Source organism: Bufo bufo, chromosome 6, assembly GCF_905171765.1.
Source record: "Bufo bufo chromosome 6, aBufBuf1.1, whole genome shotgun sequence".
Taxonomy (NCBI): Eukaryota; Metazoa; Chordata; class Amphibia; order Anura; family Bufonidae; genus Bufo; species Bufo bufo.
In genome coordinates, this window is record NC_053394.1 from 133,777,318 (window position 1) to 133,795,643 (window position 18,326).

Consider the following 18,326-nt stretch of genomic DNA (forward strand, 5'->3'; position numbering starts at 1 on the left):
TCATCTGCATATGCTGCAGTGTAATGCTCAGTGCCTCCTGCTTTGAACCCCTTTATCTCTGGATGTTGTCTAATTGCTTGGATGAGGGTTTCCATTGTGAGCAGAAAGAGGAGTGGGGAGAGGGGGCAACCCTGTCTCGTTCCGTTAGATATTTGGAAAGAGGGGGACAAGGTGCGTACTGGTATTATTTGGACATTGTTTGTCTAAATAATGACACCGCAAAATCCACAATGTTTGGAAATATTATTTGGAGATGACATGATATTATTTAGACACTATATGGCACTATTATGACATCAGCTGCAAAGTCCACCACAATGCACGAGAATGGGGTTGTACTAAACCCCTCTCCTACACACAGGTTTCAGGGCATTTAATAGGTCAGGTTCCCTTTAAGAGATAGCATTCAGTAACACCTGGTGACAGGTAATTATCAATAGACAGCTCTCCTGTTATTAACTGTAACCTGTTCTCCTACTTTCCGGCTGTGACCTCAAAGTCTTGTGACCGCCCCTCCCTGCTGGAAGAACCATATAGATAGCAACCAGGAAGACAGGTGAGCTAGAACCGAGAAGAGGGACACCGCACTCACCAGGTGAGCATCTGTCAGTATCCTGTGATATGTATATGAGCGATAGATCCCTGTATAATGGTCAGATGTAGTGTAATCTTACATAGGACTGCAGGTGAACCTACTGTGGTAACTTATGACAGCTTAAGAAAAGAAATAGATAAATGACTAACTCTGTTCTGCTACATCAGTATACACATCGGGGTGAGATGAGATAAGTGGGTTATGGGGTCCAGCACTTTTGGGGCTCATGCACACAAACGTATTTTTTTCTGTGTCCATTCAGGTTTTTTTTTACGGATCACAAAATACATACGGTCGTGTGCATGAGCCCTTATACAGTGAAACTGCTGAGAACATCCATGGCTCCGTGGCCTTTGTTTCTTGACTTTCATCTGTTTTCTCCAACACCAGTCATTCTAGTTCTGTGCGTTCACATTTCGCATGTGGCCCTGGGGGCCAAAAGGTGTATTTTTAACCTTGAAGTCTCAGACTGCAAGTCTTCTAATTTCTACATGTGATCATCACGGCTCCCACATGGGTTTGTCACCCAGCTTTCCCAGATCCCAGAATAGCAAACCTCCTTAGTTATTCAACAATACCACCCTCCACTTCTATATTACTGTAGGTTGTCTAAAAATAATAACTGGGTGACAACCCCTGTGGGAGCTTTAATGGTGGTTATAATATTTGCCCAGATTCCAGAATGGCAAACCTCCTTAGGGTACTTTCACACTAGCGTTTTTCTTTTCTGGCATAGAGTTCCATCCTAGGGGCTCAATACCGGAAAAGAACTGCAGTTTTATCCCCATGCATTCTGAATGGAGAGTAATCCGTTCAGGATGCATCAGGATGTCTTCAGTTCAGTCTTTTTGACTGATCAGGACGGAGATAATACCGCAGCATGCTACGGTTTTATCTCCGGCCAAAAAACTGATCCGGCATTTTTTTCCATAGGAATGTATTAGTGCCGGATATGGCATTCAAAATACCGGAATGCCGGATCCGTCCTTCCGGTCTGCCCATGCTCAGACCAAAAAATAGGTGAAAAAAATAAATGCCGGATACGTTTTTCCGGATGACACCGGAAAGACGGATCCGGCATTTCAATGCATTTGTAAGACGGATCAGGATCCTGATCCGTCTTACAAATGCCATCAGTTGACATACGTTTTGTCGGATCCGGCAGCGACGGAACTGCTTGCCGGATCACTCTGCCGCAAGTGTGAAAGTACCCTTAGTTATGCATAAGTGCCATCCTCCACTTCTATACCACTCTAGGTTGTCGAGGAAAGCTGGGTGATTAAACCCTGTGGGAATGGGGGTTAGCCACCCAGCTTTCTCAGAAACAGATATCAGTACTAAATGACTGAATAGAATTGTTAACTCCCTGACACCTCAGGAAAGGAATACAATACTCGCTGTAGACCAGTGGTCCATTTGTTGCAAACTACAAACCCCAGCAGGTCCTGATAAATGCTGGGAGATGTGGTTTTCCAACGGCTGGAAGGCCAAAGCTTGAAGGAGTTTTTATTCAGGAAAACTTTCTTCTAAAAACAGCACCACACCTGTCCGTAGGTTGTGTCTGCTATTGCACTCAGCATTCGTCATTCATTTCGATGGTGCCACAGGTATTCTGTAGTAATTGACCAGGTAATTGTGGCCACACATTATTGACGTTTCCACCCAACCATGAGGTGACGCTCATTTATTGCATGAGGTGTTGCTTAATCATTGAATTTCTTGACCTGATCGCTTTGTGATTCAGAACAGGATCCATGTTGGAGAAGATACAGTGAATGATTCATACACTCACTGCCTGAAATAGAAAACCAGCGGTGTGTGTGGAGATCCCTCACCTGTGGTGCTCAGGGTTGGGTTTGTCTCATGCCGAGCCTAAATATCCCCTCATAAATAGAAAGATTTGCCATTCAGGAGCCTGGAAAAGCTTCGGATGAACCCCAGTGGGAGCGTCATCAGCTGTCATCCAGCTTTACCAGAGTCAGATACAGCTGAACAGAATATAACAATGTCTTCTTCTGCTAAAAATCCTATGTTTCTGTATGTAATGTCATTTGGGAAAGCTGGGTGACAACCAATGTGGCCACCATTTCAGTTCCTATTAGGCCTCCTGCACATGAACGTGTGCTGCCCGTTGCCGTATTGCGGACCACATTTGCGGATCGGCAATACACGTGCCCCGTTTCGTGGGAATTCCGCATCACGGATGGAGACCCATTCACTTCAATGGGTCTGCAAATCCGGAGATGCGGAACGGTGCGGAACAGAAGCACGGAACGGAAACCCACGGAAGCACTATGGAGTGCTTCCGTGGGGTTTCGTCCCGTACTTCCGTTCTGCAAAAAGATAGAACATGTCCTATCTTTTTGCGGAACGGGCGGATCGCAGACCCATTAAAGTAAATGGGTCCGCGATCCGCTGCGGCTGCCCCACGGTCGGTGTTCGTGCATTCCGTTCGTGTGCAGGAGGCCTTAGGGTTATCACTACCCAGCTTTCTTAATATCCTGAGTGCAGATCTGCCAATACATCACCCAGCTCCTATATCACTGTATATAGGATTTCACATTCAGGAGTATGGGAAAGCTGGGTGGCAGCCCTTGTGGAAGCTGACATGGCAGACACATTTTTTTTCTTTCGCCTTCAGATGTAACTTCCTCTTCTGCAGAACATTCAGTACTTTTTACTGTAGCAATATAGGGTGACTGCAGGACATTCTACTGTTTGCAATTGCCTCAGCTAGATCTGCAGAGCATTGCGTCTGTTTCCTACAAGTACGTACTGGCATATTCTGCAGATTATCAGTGACCTCTTCATAGAGCTATAAACCTAGATGAGTATGTATCTGTTCTGCAGATTGCGGAGCTCTCTGCAGTGCATGATCCGTTTCTTTCTAGACTATAGTCATATATGAATAAGTTCTTTATTGATCTGCAGAACATTACTCTGCTTGGTCTAATCTATATTCTACAAATTATTAGTTTCTCTATGTACCTCCAGAGCATTGCTCATCACTGTATCCTAGTAATTTATTATGCAGACTATTAGATTCTTGCCATTCCTACAAATCAGCAGAGTTCTGCACTTGAAATGGTCTCCTGTCTCTAATGTATGTACAGTATATACCATTGACAGGGGTACACCTAGCCTTTCTGCTGCCTGAGGCGAAAACTGAAACGCACCCCCCCCCCCCCCCAATTTCTTAACCTAACCCCTTCCCTCTAGCCCTACTATTAAAGACATACTTGGAAAACATTACATACAGGGTAATACACCGCCACATACCTCTTACATCCACTGACGGGATGTAGATGTTCTCTTTCTTTATTTTCTCCATTCAGATCAGACCACCATGATGATTTCTTTTAGCCATCTCTTGTCTCTGCAGTTTGATAACTACTTTTCCATCCTCCTCCCCACCTTCTGAATACCCCATCCTGCCACCTCTAATACTTTGCCACTGTGCGTCCCAATACTATACTGCAGAAACAGTCCCCCTGAAAATACTATTACCACACAGATAGTTCCCCTTCAATAATCATTGGCACACAGTATCCTGAAAATAACTGTGCCCAGGAAACAGTGTCCCTGAAACTTATAGTGCCGTAAACATAGTATCCTCCAAAAATAATTGTCCTAAGCTGAAACTGTGCCAAGGTGCCTCCCAATGTAAGGCCCCTTTCACGCGAGCGAGTTTTCCGCGCGGGTGCAATGCGTGACGTGAACGCATAGCACCTGCACTGAATCCTGATCCATTAATTTCAAAGGATCTGTGTACATGAGCGCTTTTTTCACGCATCAGTTCTGCGTTGCGTGAAAAACACAGCATGTTCTATATTTTGCGTTTTTCACGCAGCCATGGCCCTATAGAAGTGAATGGGGCTTTAGTGAAAAACACATTGAATCCGGAAGCAAGATGTTTTTTATAAACCTTCAGTTTTTTATCACGCGTGTGAAAAACACATCAAAACGTATTGCACCCGCATGGAAAAAACTGATCAACTGAACGCAATTGCAGGCAAAACTGACTGAACTTGCTTGCAAAATGGTGCGAGTTTCACTGAACACACGCTGAAAGCATCCGGACCTAATCCGCCCCGTGAAAGAGGCCTAACAGTCATCCCAAAAGTCCCACCAATAGTAATAATTCTCTGCCAGAATGCACTGTGGTAACAGTGCCCCCAATAGTAATAATGTCTCTCATTTTGCCCCCGTAGTAATAATTTCCCCTATAATGTGTGCCTGTACAAAAAATGCCCCTTATAATGTGTGCCAGTAAAATAATTCCCCCTTGCAATGTGTGGCAGTACAAAAATGCCCTCTAATGTGTGCTAATAAAAAAAATATGCTCCCTTATGACGTGTGACAGTACAAAAAAAAAACTTTTAGTGCCCCATGTAGAAGAAATGTCCCCATAGTGGCCACCTTAGAATGTGTGCCAGTACAAAAAATGCTCCCTTATGTGCAGTACAACGAATGTCCCCATAGTGGCCCCCTTGTGTGTGCCAGTACAAAAATGTTCCTTTTTACAGCTGTAATGTCCCCATAGTGCTTTCTGCAATTACAAAATAATGACCCCCACCCCATTGTGGCCGAACACCATGTTGCCAAATAAAAATAATAAACTTAAATACTTACGTTGCTACTGTGCCCCGTCGCAGCATTCAACTGTATTGCTGTCCTCAGTACAGCGATGCCGTTGACTATGTAGAGATGAGCGTTTTCACAATGAATGCGCCCATGGCCCTTCCGCTGCCCCACTCTTGCCCCTACCTGGTGCTGCCTAATGCAATAACCTCACTTGGCCTCATTGGTGGTGCACCCCTGACCATTGATTTCAGACAATCGTCCATTTTTCTGTAGGCACCATCTGTTTTATATTTTTTTTATACCCCAGAGAACATGAGATCACCCACAACTGCAACACTAAATACGTTCCCCTCGTTTTAGGTACTTCAGTCATGTCTCTGTACCCATCTCTAGAGGATCTGAAGGTGGACCGGACCTTACAGGTGAGTTCATAATCACTGGCTGTATTCTAGTAGCCCTTTCATTAAAGAGCCCCTGTCTCCCTTCTGTCTATGTTTTGTGAGAAATGTAATGTACACCTGACATGTTTCCCTAGAGATGGAGATAAGTGGCTGCCAGTACTTCCGGTGCTGTTTATATATGAGGGAAACAGAACAAAATCCAATCTTGTCACATATTGGGAGATGTGGAGACTGCTGACAGATATCTAATGTGCATGGAGGCCAGGGCGTAGCTAAAGGCTCATGGGCCCTGGTGCAAGAGTTCAGCTTGGGCCCCCCTTCCCTCAGTGCTTTGTGGCCAGGGGCCGGGAAGCGCATAGCATTCGGGGTACCTGAGGGAAAAATTGAAACTGAATCTCACCCCCTCCCATTGCCAAATTATTGACCTAACCCCTTCCCTCCAGCCAGAGGTGTAACTTGACCAGCATGCACTTTCTATAATGCTGGTGTTTTCTTATGCGGCACAAGGGTCTTTGGGCCCCATCAGGCTCCTGGGCCGGGTAGTAACTGCTACCTCTGCACCCCCTATAGCTACACATGGCCATAGCTTCTTCAAGAAGTCCCTTTTCAGCCCTGTGGCATTTTATGCAAATAAGAAACCTGAGAATAGGGGATGGCGCACCCTGGTGAGAGATATGTGATCTCTTCCTCTCAAATGTCGTAAGCGTTGTGAAGGAAAGTCCAGAAGAAGGTGCGGCAGACACAACGGTCTGTATACAGGCATCACAACATACAGAAGTATTGAGTCACAGGCTATTAGTAGGTACTGGGATTATGGTTGACTCTCGGCCATGTGACATTCCTCGTAATGACACACGTCATATTGTGTCACCTCACGTGATATGATAACACATATGGCTTCCTCACAGGTGAGTCGGTGACTCATGGCTTTAAGGGAGAGTAACCTATTTATTTTCCTTTGTCTCTTCCAGGCTCAGTCCATCCAAGTGATCGCCCAATCACAGCCTGCAGCCATAATGCCACCTGTGCCCTTCACCCATGGTAGGTGGCCCATAGGAAACCTTTTACTTAGTGTTTTCTTAATGGCTCTCTAATTCTGTTCTTGAAAATGAAACCTGCACTGCGATTAGTTGCTATGGATAAAAAACAAAGACCAAAAAAACTATTCTTCTTTTAGGGACCGTCCTCCCACTGCATTTTTTTTTAGCGTGGACACTACTGTAAAATTCCAACAGCAACCGCGTCATTTACAGCTCCCATTCCTTTCACTGGGAGGAAGCGCTGAAGATCGCGGAGTGGCGGTTTAAAGCCACGACCACGACAAGAAGGGACATGTCTGCAATCTTCAGCGCCGCCTCCTATTGAAAAGCATGTGAGGCATAAACGATGTGTCACTGGCGGAATTTTGGCTCAGTGTCCGTGTAAAAATTCCACCGGAAAAAAACGCTGTGTAAACGACCTCTTAGACCAGACCTCCCAAGTGTCTCTCTTTTGGAGGGGCAGTCCCTATTTTTGACCCAAGTCCCTCTTTCCCCCTTTTCTCCTTAAATGCCCCTCTTTTTGATCTTCGGTGTAGATCTGCAATTTACTTCATTACTTGATGCAATTTGGATTTTAGAAATTTCTCTATTCAGATAATTTTTGCGATATTGTGAGCTAAGAAAACTATTAAAGTGTATAAATATGTCAGAAAATGGACTTTCACACAATGAACCATAAGTGTCTCTCTTTGACAGTCCAAAAAGTTGGGACAGTTTTTATAACTCTGCCCCAAAGTATATTAGAAAGTTGCAGGACAGTCTGTCATACCATGAGTGAGCTCTAGGAGCACTGCCGTTGTCAGGCAGCACATCCCTAGCAACCAGTCTCAGCTTACTTAGGACTTCAGTTTAGAGTCAAATTGGCACAAAGGTAAAGGGGCAAAAAGGCCTAACAGTACTAAAACTACCCTTCTGTCTCTCTGATAGTCATAGTAACCTGATAAAGTGGCTGTCCCATGCCCTATTTACAGCATAGGCCCCAGTGATGGCTAACCTCTGGTACTCCAGCTGTGATGAAACTACGACTCCCAGCATGCTCCATTCATTTCTATGGAGTTCTGAGAACACCCAAGCAAGTGTACATCTTGGGAGTTGTAGTTTTACCTCAGCTGGAGTGCCGGAGGTTAGCCATCACAGGCATAGGGGATAAGTGTCTGATTGATGAGGGTCTGACCACTTCGACCCCACCGATCACGAGAATCTGAACGGAGCAGTGGTCACACATGCGTGCTGCCGCTTCATTCATCTCTGTAGGGCTGCCCATTTCTGGCAGTCCCATAGTGTTAAATGGAGTGGCGGACAGGCATGTGTATCTCCAGCTCCATTCAAACTAGGAGCATGGGCCCCCATTCTCATGATCCACGGGGGCCCCAGCAGGCTGATCACCACCGATTGCACACTTAGGGCTCATGCACACGAACGTACTTGGGTCGCCCGTGCAGTGCACTGGGGACTGCAAATTGCAGCCCCCAATGCACCTGCACCATCTGTGTGGCCAGCGCTGATGGATGCAGACCCATTCACCTTGAATGGGTCCGCAATCCGTCTGCACCGCAAATAGAGCATGTTCTATTTTTTTGTGGTGTGGAGGCATGGACCGAAATGCCATGGAAGTGCTCCGTAGTGCTCCCATGGCCTTCCTCTCCGTGCCTCGGCCCTGTATCTTACGGATTGCTGATCCATTCTGTGAAACGGTGCGCACACGGCCAGTGCCCATATATTGTGGGCCGCAGAACAGGCATGGCCGGCAGACGTTCGTGTGCATGAGCCCTTAGGCTGGTATTACACCAGCAGATGTGGCAATCTCCTGCTTGTGAATGCAGAAGACGGCTGCAGCGATCTCCTCCACAGTATCGGGAGGAGGGATCACTATGCCATCGCTTGTCTTCATACACAATCATTATTTGCCGCCAGCAAACGATTTTTAAGCCTGCTTGATCGGGTAATCGGCGGCAGTATTACACAGGCAGATCATCGCTAATGAGCGTTCCTACGAATGCTTGTTAGCGATGATCTACCCAACTATCGTTAGGTGTAATACAGCCCTTATCCCTCTAGACTTTGAATAGGATATAAGTACAATCCCTTTAACTAATTCCAACCACATTGTTTATTCTGTCTTCATTGTTAATGGCCACATGGTTTACCAATTTACTGCACAGACATTAACAATTAAGACGGAAGACACAATGTGCTTGTAATTAGTTGATAGGATGCAGCTCCTGCTCGTACGGCTGAGCGCTACTTCACCTGAGGTGGCTACATCCCAAATGCCGTGTAGCTACTCTGTGTGGTCATACCCTAAGGCAGGGATGCTCAACCTGCGTCCCTCCAGCTGTTGTAAAACTACAACTCCCACCATGCCCTTCTGTAGGCTGATAGCTGTAGGGTGTCCGGGAATGATAGGAGTTGTCGTTTTGCAACAGCTGGAGGGTCGCAGGTTGAGCATGCCTACCCTAAGGGAATCGCTGTAGGATTCAGTGTAGAACAAGGATGGCCAACCTGCGGCTCTCCAGCTGCTGTAAAACTACAACTCCCACCATGCCCTGCTGTAGTTTGATAGCTGTAGGCAGTGTGGGCATGCTGGGAGTTGTAGTTTTGCAACAGCTAGAGAGCCTCAGGTTGGCCATCGCTGGTGTAGAGCAGGGATGCTCAACCTGCGGCCCTCCAGCTGTTGCAAAACGACAACTCCCAGCATGCGCTAATAGCTGTAGGCTGCCCAGGCATGCTGGGAGTTGTAGTTTTGCAACAGCTGGAGGGCCCCAGGTTGGGCATCCCTGGTGTAGAGGATATCAAACTATAACTGCATCATATACGCGGAAGCTGCCGCACATCAGACTGCAGGAGGGGGCCATAGTGATATGAGTGGAATACCAGGATGCTGTGACCTGAAGGATGGCAGATCAGGGTGTGACAGTACCTAAAGATACTACGACATGTTTATCTATAGAACCTGGCCTATACTGGATGGGCTCTACATTGCCCTCTGCTGGAAGTATGTGGTTACTGCAGCCTCCTGTTTGTTCAAAGAACATTGCAAGTAAAGAGTCCTACCTGTACCTTGTGCCAAAAAAAAATTCATAGACTGTGTTTGCTTAAGATTATTTTTATATGTTAAATATATCACAACAAAGCTGCCAAATCTTGAAGATAAGATGCCACATTTCACCTACATCTAGGAAGGTGGACACTCTATAGCACAAACAGTGCTCTGACACTAGCAACCATATCTGCGTTCTGGCACGTCATGTGTGTCCCCGGTTCGTTTGCTGGGTGACTGGGTGTAATCTATTGTTCTCTGTTGTCAGTCATTAACTACACTGGGTGTCATTGAATAAACAACTTCACGGCCTGGTGTCAGCGTCACATACTCTTTATAGTGCTGATGTCTGTTTGTGGCCCCCCTCAGGACCAGGTTATGACTGCACCCCATATAATTACAGCCGGTCGAACTACTAAATGCTGGATCTTTTATGCGCCCATTAAAACGATCGGTTGTTGGCAGAGAATCACGGCGTGTAAACAGGGATGTTTGGCCGCCAATAATGGGACACCTACAATGTCTAATGTTTTTTTTTAGGAAGAAAATTGATCTCCCTTTGTACTCAATGTATTTTGTCATCTCCAGTACGTGCAGCGTTCTTCAGATAGCAAGTTGGGTAGTCCTCCTGCCAATACCACGTGAGCCTGATTGGTTCTAGGAAACGGCGCAGACTGCAGGCACCGGCCTGTCCTCTTAGGGAGCCTTCACACATGGCACAAACTTTTAAAAACTTCTAAAAATCTGTTCCATGCATCATTCTGACACTGTTCCTACTGTTGTTTTGGAGGGAAACGCATGGACTTCTGCAAGTTTCATTCAAAGACTGGATCTGTTATACAGTCAACAAAATCTTAACACGGTGCACATTACGCGCGGCTTTTCCAAGCGGATTTTTCTGCTGGAAAACCGCAGCATAATACAGTACCTGCATAGCGTATGAGATTAGACAAATCTCACGTACATATTTTTTTTTTCTTCTGTGCAGAAACTGATCCGCCATACAAAATTTTGAAATCTGCAGCATGTCAATTGTTTGTGCGATTTATTTTGGTGCAGATTTCACCCTTTTCAATTGTATTTTTCGGACGGGTCTGATGTGGAAACGCACAGAAAACCTCACGGAAATCTGTGCGCTTTTTCTGTTACTAAACCTGGCACCCACATTGTGGAACGTTTAGGGTATGTGCCACAATTAATAATATTGTCTAAAAGTAAGTGTAAGCTTAGACAGACAGGGGGATATTTATCACCCCCCATAGCAGGAAAATTGGTGTTTAAAAAGTCGCAATCCGCTTAATTAAGTTTCCATTCTCTTAGGTCTATACCCAAACCTGGCCCAACTCAACAATTACATGGGACTGTCACTGACGGATGAGGAGTTACAGCTCAATATGTCACTGGTTCCATCTGGAGGAAATGTGAGTGTTGTTCTGCTCTACTCATTATTAATTATAGGCCTCATGCACACGACTGTTCCGTTTTTTGCAGTCCTCAAATTGCGGATCTGCAAAACACGGAAGCGGCCCATTGTAGAAATGCCTATTCTTGTCCGCAAAATGGACAAGAATAGGACATGTTATATTTTTTTTGCGGGGCCACGGAACGGAGCAACGGATGTGGACAGCACACGGAGTGCTGTCCGCATCTTTTGCGGCCCCGTTGAAGTGAATGGGTCCGCATCCGAGCCGCAAAAACTGCAGCTCGGATGCGGACCAGAACAACGGTCGTGTGCATGAGGCTTTATGTTAAGAGAGTAAATCTGCCCAATCACACACAAGCAGCACTAACTAGTGCAACCAACAATTTGTCATCATTGTCACAATATCCGCTTGCTGTCAGTGAATGAGAACATTGCTGTATACATCCTGAGGCTGTGCCGACCTAAGGGTAAAGATATGCAACAGAAATGGTCGGAGATTGAAAACCAGTTCAATTCATCTGAATAGGACTGTTTTAGGATTTCTACAAGCCCCATTTAATTGAATGACACAGTCGCAGACATTTCTGAAGTCTTACATTTCTTGTTACACTCCGTTGGCAGACACGCATTTCATTGCTCCCTCTCTTTGCCCTGCAGGAGGTGGCAGTCCCTCAAACCCTCCATGGTGGTCTAGTGGCTCCAGTCACTGGTAATGACATCGGTCTGAGACGGGCAGAAATTAGGAATGGGATCCGGGAAGTTATCCTATGTAAGGACGAGAATGGCAAGGTGGGCCTGAGGCTGCGGGCTGTGGATAAGGTGAGGAGACACACTGGGGGGCCACATGCTGGAAGGACTGGGATAAGGCAGTAGGACTGACACTCTGTAATGGCATCTTGTTCCAGGGGGTGTTTGTGCAGCTCGTCCAAGCCAATTCTCCAGCCTCCCTGGTGGGCCTGAGATTCGGGGATCAGCTATTACAGATTGATAACCAGGACTGTGCTGGGTGGAGCAGCGAACGGGCTTACAAGGCACTGAAGAAAGCAGGACAGGACAGAATCAGCGTAATAGTCCGGGACCGGTGAGTTAACCCCTATGCACAAGCACAGACTCCATATTTTTTTTTAAAAAATTGCTCTTAATTAAGGCATTCACCCGAAAAACTATTAAACAATTGAATAAAACAGTTTTGTGTATACAACATCTATGCAGACGGATGTGTCTTCGTGGTTACAAACTGTGTGGTTTGATCCTGCAGGCATATTCCCTTCCATCCGTCCTCTATAGACGGTCACTTAGCAAACAGTAAAAGGACAGATGAAAGAGTATAATTGCAAGGTCCAACTACACAGGGTTTATATGTGGTCTGTAGCCATGAAGACACATACGACAGCATAGGAGGTGTAAACACAAGACAGTAGTAGTAGTAGAGGTTTTGGTCACCAGTAATTTATTTTCTGTTATAAAAATGCTCCAGTTGTGAGAGATCTTCTTTACTTCATTATAATGGCGCCCCTTGATGTTTAATCTGTATAGTAATGTCCACTTCCATTTACTAAGGTGGTCACACATGCTCAGTGTCATCCCATAACTGCCACCAGTCATATCTACTGTTAGAAGCTGAGGCAGTTACAGGGAGAGAGCAGCAGCAGAAAGGGCATGCCCCATTACTTGTTATAGGGAGAGCTCCAGCCGAAAGCACACGTCCCTTGGCTGTGACAGGGAGAAAGTTGCAGCAGAAAGAACCCCCCCCCCCCCCCTTCCCCGAGCTTTGACAGGGAGAAAGCTGCAGCAGAAAGAACCCCCCCCCCCTTCCCCGAGCTTTGACAGGGAGAAAGCTGCAGCAGAAAGAATCCCCCCCCCCCCTTCCCCGAGCTTTGACAGGGAGAAAGCTGCAGCAGAAAGGACAAGTCCCCTGAGCTGCCACCCTTATTAAAATCTATCAGAGGAACTGGTCCCATGTGAGGCACAGGGCTGGTTTAGGCTTTCTTGGAGATTGTCATATACTATATGATGTCTGATTTACATTTGTTACATCAGTCATGGCATAAACCCTTTAATTTTTAGTTTAAAAAAAAAATGATTGAAGGTAGACATAGCTGTCAGCATCTAGAGCAGATGGGTGAGGTGCAATATGGCTGCCATTATAGCTCTTAAAGGGTTATCACCCGGCTTTCCTGGAAACTGATAACTTCACACGAGTGTTCAACGAATGCGTTCCTGGGAAAGTGAAGTGTGGGCTACAAGGACGGCCATATTAGGCTACTTTCACACTAGCGTTCGGGTGTCCGCTTGTGAGCTCCGTTTGAAGGCTCTCACAAGCAGCCCCGAACGGATCCATCCTAATGCATTCTGAGTGGAGGCGGATCCGCTCAGAATGTATCAGTCTGGCAGCGTTCAGCCTCCGCTCCGCTCAGTGAGCGGACACCTGAACGCAGCTTGCAGCGTTCAGGTGTCCGCCTGGCCGTGCGGAGGCAAACGGATCCGTCCAGACTTACAATGTAAGTCAATGGGGACGGATCCGTTTGAAGTTGACACAGTATGGCTCAATTTTCAAACGGATCCGTCCCCTATTGACTTTCAATGTAAATTCAAAACGGATCCGTTTGCATTATCATGAACAAAAAAAAAATAAAAAATTATTATTTTTTTTGTTCATGGTAATGCAAACGGATCCGTTCTGAACGGATCTAAGCGTTTGCATTATAGGAGCGGATCCGTCTGTGCAGATACCAGACGGACCCGCTCTGAACGCAAGTGTGAAAGTAGCCTTAACGGTCACCCATCTTTTCCATAAGCTTTAACCTTTCTTTTCAGAAGGAGGGAGTTGCTCTATAAAGTTTGGAGCACGACTTATTATATAGGAGATATTCCTATAGTCATCACAGGCTAAATATCACAATAGAGAACATTTCTGGAGCTTCCAATCTACAATTAGTTATAAGTCCTTTATTTATCTATAAATATTTAGAAAACAGGCACAAACCATCATATACACATCAGCTATTTACTATCAATTTGGTAACAGCTGCCAATGTAACCACTATGGAAAAACAGAGACGGACTGATGGCTAACCTCTGGCACTCCAGCTGTGGTGATACTACAACTCCCAGCATGCTCCATTCATTTCTATGGAGTTCTGAAAACAGCTAAGCAAGTGTGCATCTTGGGAGTTGTAGTTTTACCACAGCTGGAGGGACTAAGGCTTCCCTATGCCTAGAACAGTGCCCCTGGTGGACAATCTCATTTATTTAAAGGGAGTCTGTCACCACAGTATGCCATTATACACTGCTTACCTATTACTGTAGCATAACTATAGATGAGTCAAATGGTTCCTGTCTCCTTTTGTTTTGATGTTCACCAAAGGATAAAAACGATGTTTTATTCATATGTAAATGAGGGCTCACAAGTGCCCAGGGGCGGCGTTCGGGCTGTAAGTGCCCAGGCCGCTCTGCCTTCTTCTCACATAACCCCTCCCCAGCCTGTTGCTTGGCCCGCCCTGTAAGCCTCTTACATCATCCAGTGTACTGTATGAGATCCTGCCTGCGCATGCGCACTGTGATGACCATTGTGGGCAGCAGCATCGCTCCATGCAGTGCGCATGCGCCGGCAGGATCTCGTCCAGTACACTGGATGACGCAAGAGGCTTACAGGGCGGGCCAAGCAACAGGCTGGGGAGGGGTTATGTGAGAACAAGGAAAGAGCGGCCTGGGCACTTACAGCCCGAACGCCGCCCCTGGGCACTTGCGAGCCCTCATTTACATATGAATAAAACAGCGTTTTTATCCTTTGGTGAACATCAAAACAAAAAGAGACAGGTACCATTTGACTCATCTATAGTTATGCTACAGTAATAGGTAAGCAGTGTATAATGGCATACTGTGGTGACAGACTCCCTTTAAATAGCTACAATTAAAGCAGTGTTCCCTCTAGTGGTGACTTGATTATAGCAGTGTAGAGAGAAATTGGAGCAGTGCCCTCTAGTGGCCAAGGCATCTAATCTGTGTAGTAAGTATAAATTGAACAGTGCCCTCTATCTGTCAAGGCATCAGTTTAGTAGGTCTATTTTGGACACTGCCCTCTAGTGGTTATTTTATTTGGTAGCTTTTCCGAACTTTGTTTTATGCAGTATTAAAAGGCCATTGGAATATATTAGTTCGGCATAATACAAGTTTTACAGTAACTTTCATTGGAAAATTCCTCCCCTTACAGAGCATGTTCAATCCATCATTTCTTTCCGAACATCACGTGATTTACAAATAGTCCAGTATTGATTCTGGTAAAAACACCAAAAGCAAAATCCATACACCATCTAGACTTGAGGTCATGGGGTGGGTTTGGACAGCTGCTTCCTTGGTCAAATCAAAGTCAGGATCCCTGTAGAATTTTCCTCTATCAGTGCATAGTGTAAATGCCTCATTTCCCACAATGCACCTCAGAGCATGCTTTGTGCAGACACTGAACCAGCAGGGGTACTGAATAATATTTGAGTTCCTAAAGCCTTAGAGAAGAGATTGTGAATGCAGCTCTGCAGAGCTGATTAAAAGGCCCGATGTAGCCCAGTAGATGATTATATATAGATGTAACCTGGAAATAATGATCAAAAAGGGAGCTATGCTGGTCTTAAATGATTGTAGGGTTTACAGTGACCTATAGAGGGCGTTACTAACAGTTACTCGCTTTTCTTAGCCCATTCCAGCGTACCGTTACTCTACAGAAGGACAGCTCAGGACATGTAGGCTTCATCTACAAGAAGGGAAAGATCACATCACTGGTAAAGGACAGCTCGGCTGCCAGAAATGGGCTGCTCACCAACCACTACCTGTGTGAGGTCAACGGGCAGAACGTCATTGGACTCAAGGTGAACCGACATCTATAGGGGACATTATGCATTATGTGTAATATATTTCAGTATTAGAGAATTGCATAACTAGCAGTTCCCCGATATATAGCTTAGCGCAGTGCAGAAGTGATGGCAGTGTGTGACGGATGATGTGGTGGAGTACAGGAGAATGGGGGGTTGGAGCATCATTCAGTGTACAAGTGATAGATATAGTGCAAGTAAGTGTATATTGAGGAAGGGGGTCTCGCAGTGTATATGTGCCGTAAGTGTTACGTGAGCAGATTCATTTAAAGCGTTCTAACATGTCAATTCCTTCTCTCAGGATAGCCAGGTAGAAAACATTTTGGCATCATCCGGCCGCAGTGTCACCATCACCGTGATCCCTACCATCATCTACCAGCACATTGTAAAAAAGTAAGACTTCAATTACAGGAGTACAATTGGGGGGAGGGTTGGTGGCAAGTTAGTAGATCTCTGCTACTTCTGTGACCATGGTGTCTCTAGAGGACACGTCCTGTGCCGGTCTGTCTGGAGGAGAGATGTCCGGCTCTCTTCCTGCACAAGGAGACATGGGTTCACATAAGTCATAGTGGAGAGCCACTTCAAGTGCCCAGCTTTTCTTGAAAGGGAACAGGCTGGATAAATAATGGCTCCTGTTCACATCCAAGGAAATCTTCTGCACCATCTGGGTCATTAAAGGGGTTGTGCAACTTTGGGAGGAAGAGGTGGGTTGAAGAATACCCCGAAGTTTACATCCAGAGAGCCCAGCGTAGGCCATAGAGTGAAGGAACCGGGGCCAGCGGCAAGTATGCATCTCTTGTATGACTGCTCGGCATGAGAGGGGTTTCACACAGAATCTAGGATGCCGCCCGATGCTATAAGGGGATCTTCACAGCCTGTAGCTGGGGAGCAGGACCGCCTGCCACATTTAACTAAAGAACAAAGCATCCAAGATTAATAAAGTATAATAAGAAGACATGATTTTAAACCTTGCCTGAAGCTGAAGGCTTGTTTTAAAGCGGAAGCTTCACATGTACAGAAGCAGCCATTTCTGTGGTCTCCAGAGCAGAGTCTAAGTGAAGACATAATGTGTTACTGGCATTTCAGAGGTTAAAAGAGTCAGTGTTAAGAAATATATGTCCTTGTCCTCTATGGCAGGGATGCCCAACCTGTGGCCCTCCAGCTGTTGCAAAACTACAACATCCATCATGCCCGAACAGCCTACAGCTATATGGGCATGCTGGGAGTTGTAGTTTTGCAACAGCTGGAGGGCCGCAGGTTGGGGGGGGGATCTCTGCTCTATGGGAAAAAGGGAGACATGACAATGAGGGAGAGGGTTGAAACCATCATAACCCAGAAATGTGCAAGGATACATGGGGCTACAGGCTGCAGTTCGCTAAACATTGAGCTTCTATTTCTTTCAGAATGTCATCTGGACTCATTAAGAACGCCATGGATCATTCCATCCCAGAGGTGTAAAGACACCTGGCTGGAAAACGATGTATGTAAGCACCTGAAGTAACATGGTCAATAGCCTGAAGGTGCGTCAAGTCCTAATATGCACTTTATATATATATATGTCCAACCTCATTCTACACGAGGACCCCATCACCACCACCAACCTATGGCCTGTTCCTTTCGTATCCGGCTCGATCTTCTACAGAGAGCAAGACTTGTCCAGCAACAATCATATTATATGCAGACTTTATTTATTGAGAAGGATCGACCGGACAATCCAGTTGTGGGGGCACACCAAGGAACTGTATGTTACAAGTAACCTCATCACTGAGATAAGACAGAATACGTTATGGTGTGATCTATCAATCATATTACTTAGCTAAATCCCCCCTCATATATAATTGGATCGTTCCATTTCCTCTTCCTATAACTATCATTATGGTAGCCACATGGCTGCAACCGTGTCTACACTATGTAATAGCAGGTACCAAGAAAATCTCAGTATTTCTTGGTGATGCATGGTATTTGATGGGATTGTGGGTAGACCTGAGATTTACCACACATAGCGTGTATGGTGTCATACAGTGGAGAACCCCTTTAAGCTTTTCGGTTACCTGTATACCTCCATATAATCAAGATGCCGCTGTGCTGCTAACCTGATAAGGGTCCAAATCTCTAGGCTAATATTCACTTCACGGACACTTATATTATTGCTATATATCAAATTTTTCTCCGAGATTTTTTTAACCTGATATGTTCAACTGAATCTTGATACTTTAATAAGAATAAAAAAAGAGAAAATAATTTACCAGTGAAACGTCTTCCTGTGACCCCACCCACTGCCGGTATGACCCACAGTACATGCCAGCACAGACAGACGACCAGTAAGACGGACTTGGCTGTTGATGTGGCTCAGGCCAGTTTAATACATTCAGCAGGAC

General features: G+C 45.7%; 1 protein-coding gene across 1 annotated transcript; it reads left to right on the forward strand.

Moving 5' to 3' along the window:
* Positions 1–507: 507 nt before the first annotated feature.
* On the forward strand, positions 508–18,189 carry SDCBP2 (syndecan binding protein 2). The gene is made up of 9 exons (XM_040437545.1): positions 508–595; positions 5,540–5,601; positions 6,552–6,621; positions 10,981–11,081; positions 11,741–11,902; positions 11,989–12,164; positions 15,774–15,945; positions 16,250–16,341; positions 17,352–18,189. The coding sequence occupies exons 2-9, from the start codon at positions 5,551–5,553 to the stop codon at positions 17,404–17,406; spliced, it is 879 nt and encodes a 292-aa protein (XP_040293479.1). The 5' UTR covers positions 508–595; positions 5,540–5,550; the 3' UTR covers positions 17,407–18,189.
* The last annotated feature ends 137 nt before the right edge of the window (positions 18,190–18,326 follow it).

Bases quoted from the DNA above. Each gene is read 5' to 3' on its own strand.
- SDCBP2 (XM_040437545.1), top strand. From the start codon at position 5,551: ATGTCTCTGTACCCATCTCTAGAGGATCTGAAGGTGGACCGGACCTTA. The intron at 6,622-10,980 runs GTAGGTGGCCCA...CCATTCTCTTAG, and splicing joins ACCTGTGCCCTTCACCCATG to GTCTATACCCAAACCTGGCC. The intron at 11,903-11,988 runs GTGAGGAGACAC...ATCTTGTTCCAG, and splicing joins GGCTGCGGGCTGTGGATAAG to GGGGTGTTTGTGCAGCTCGT.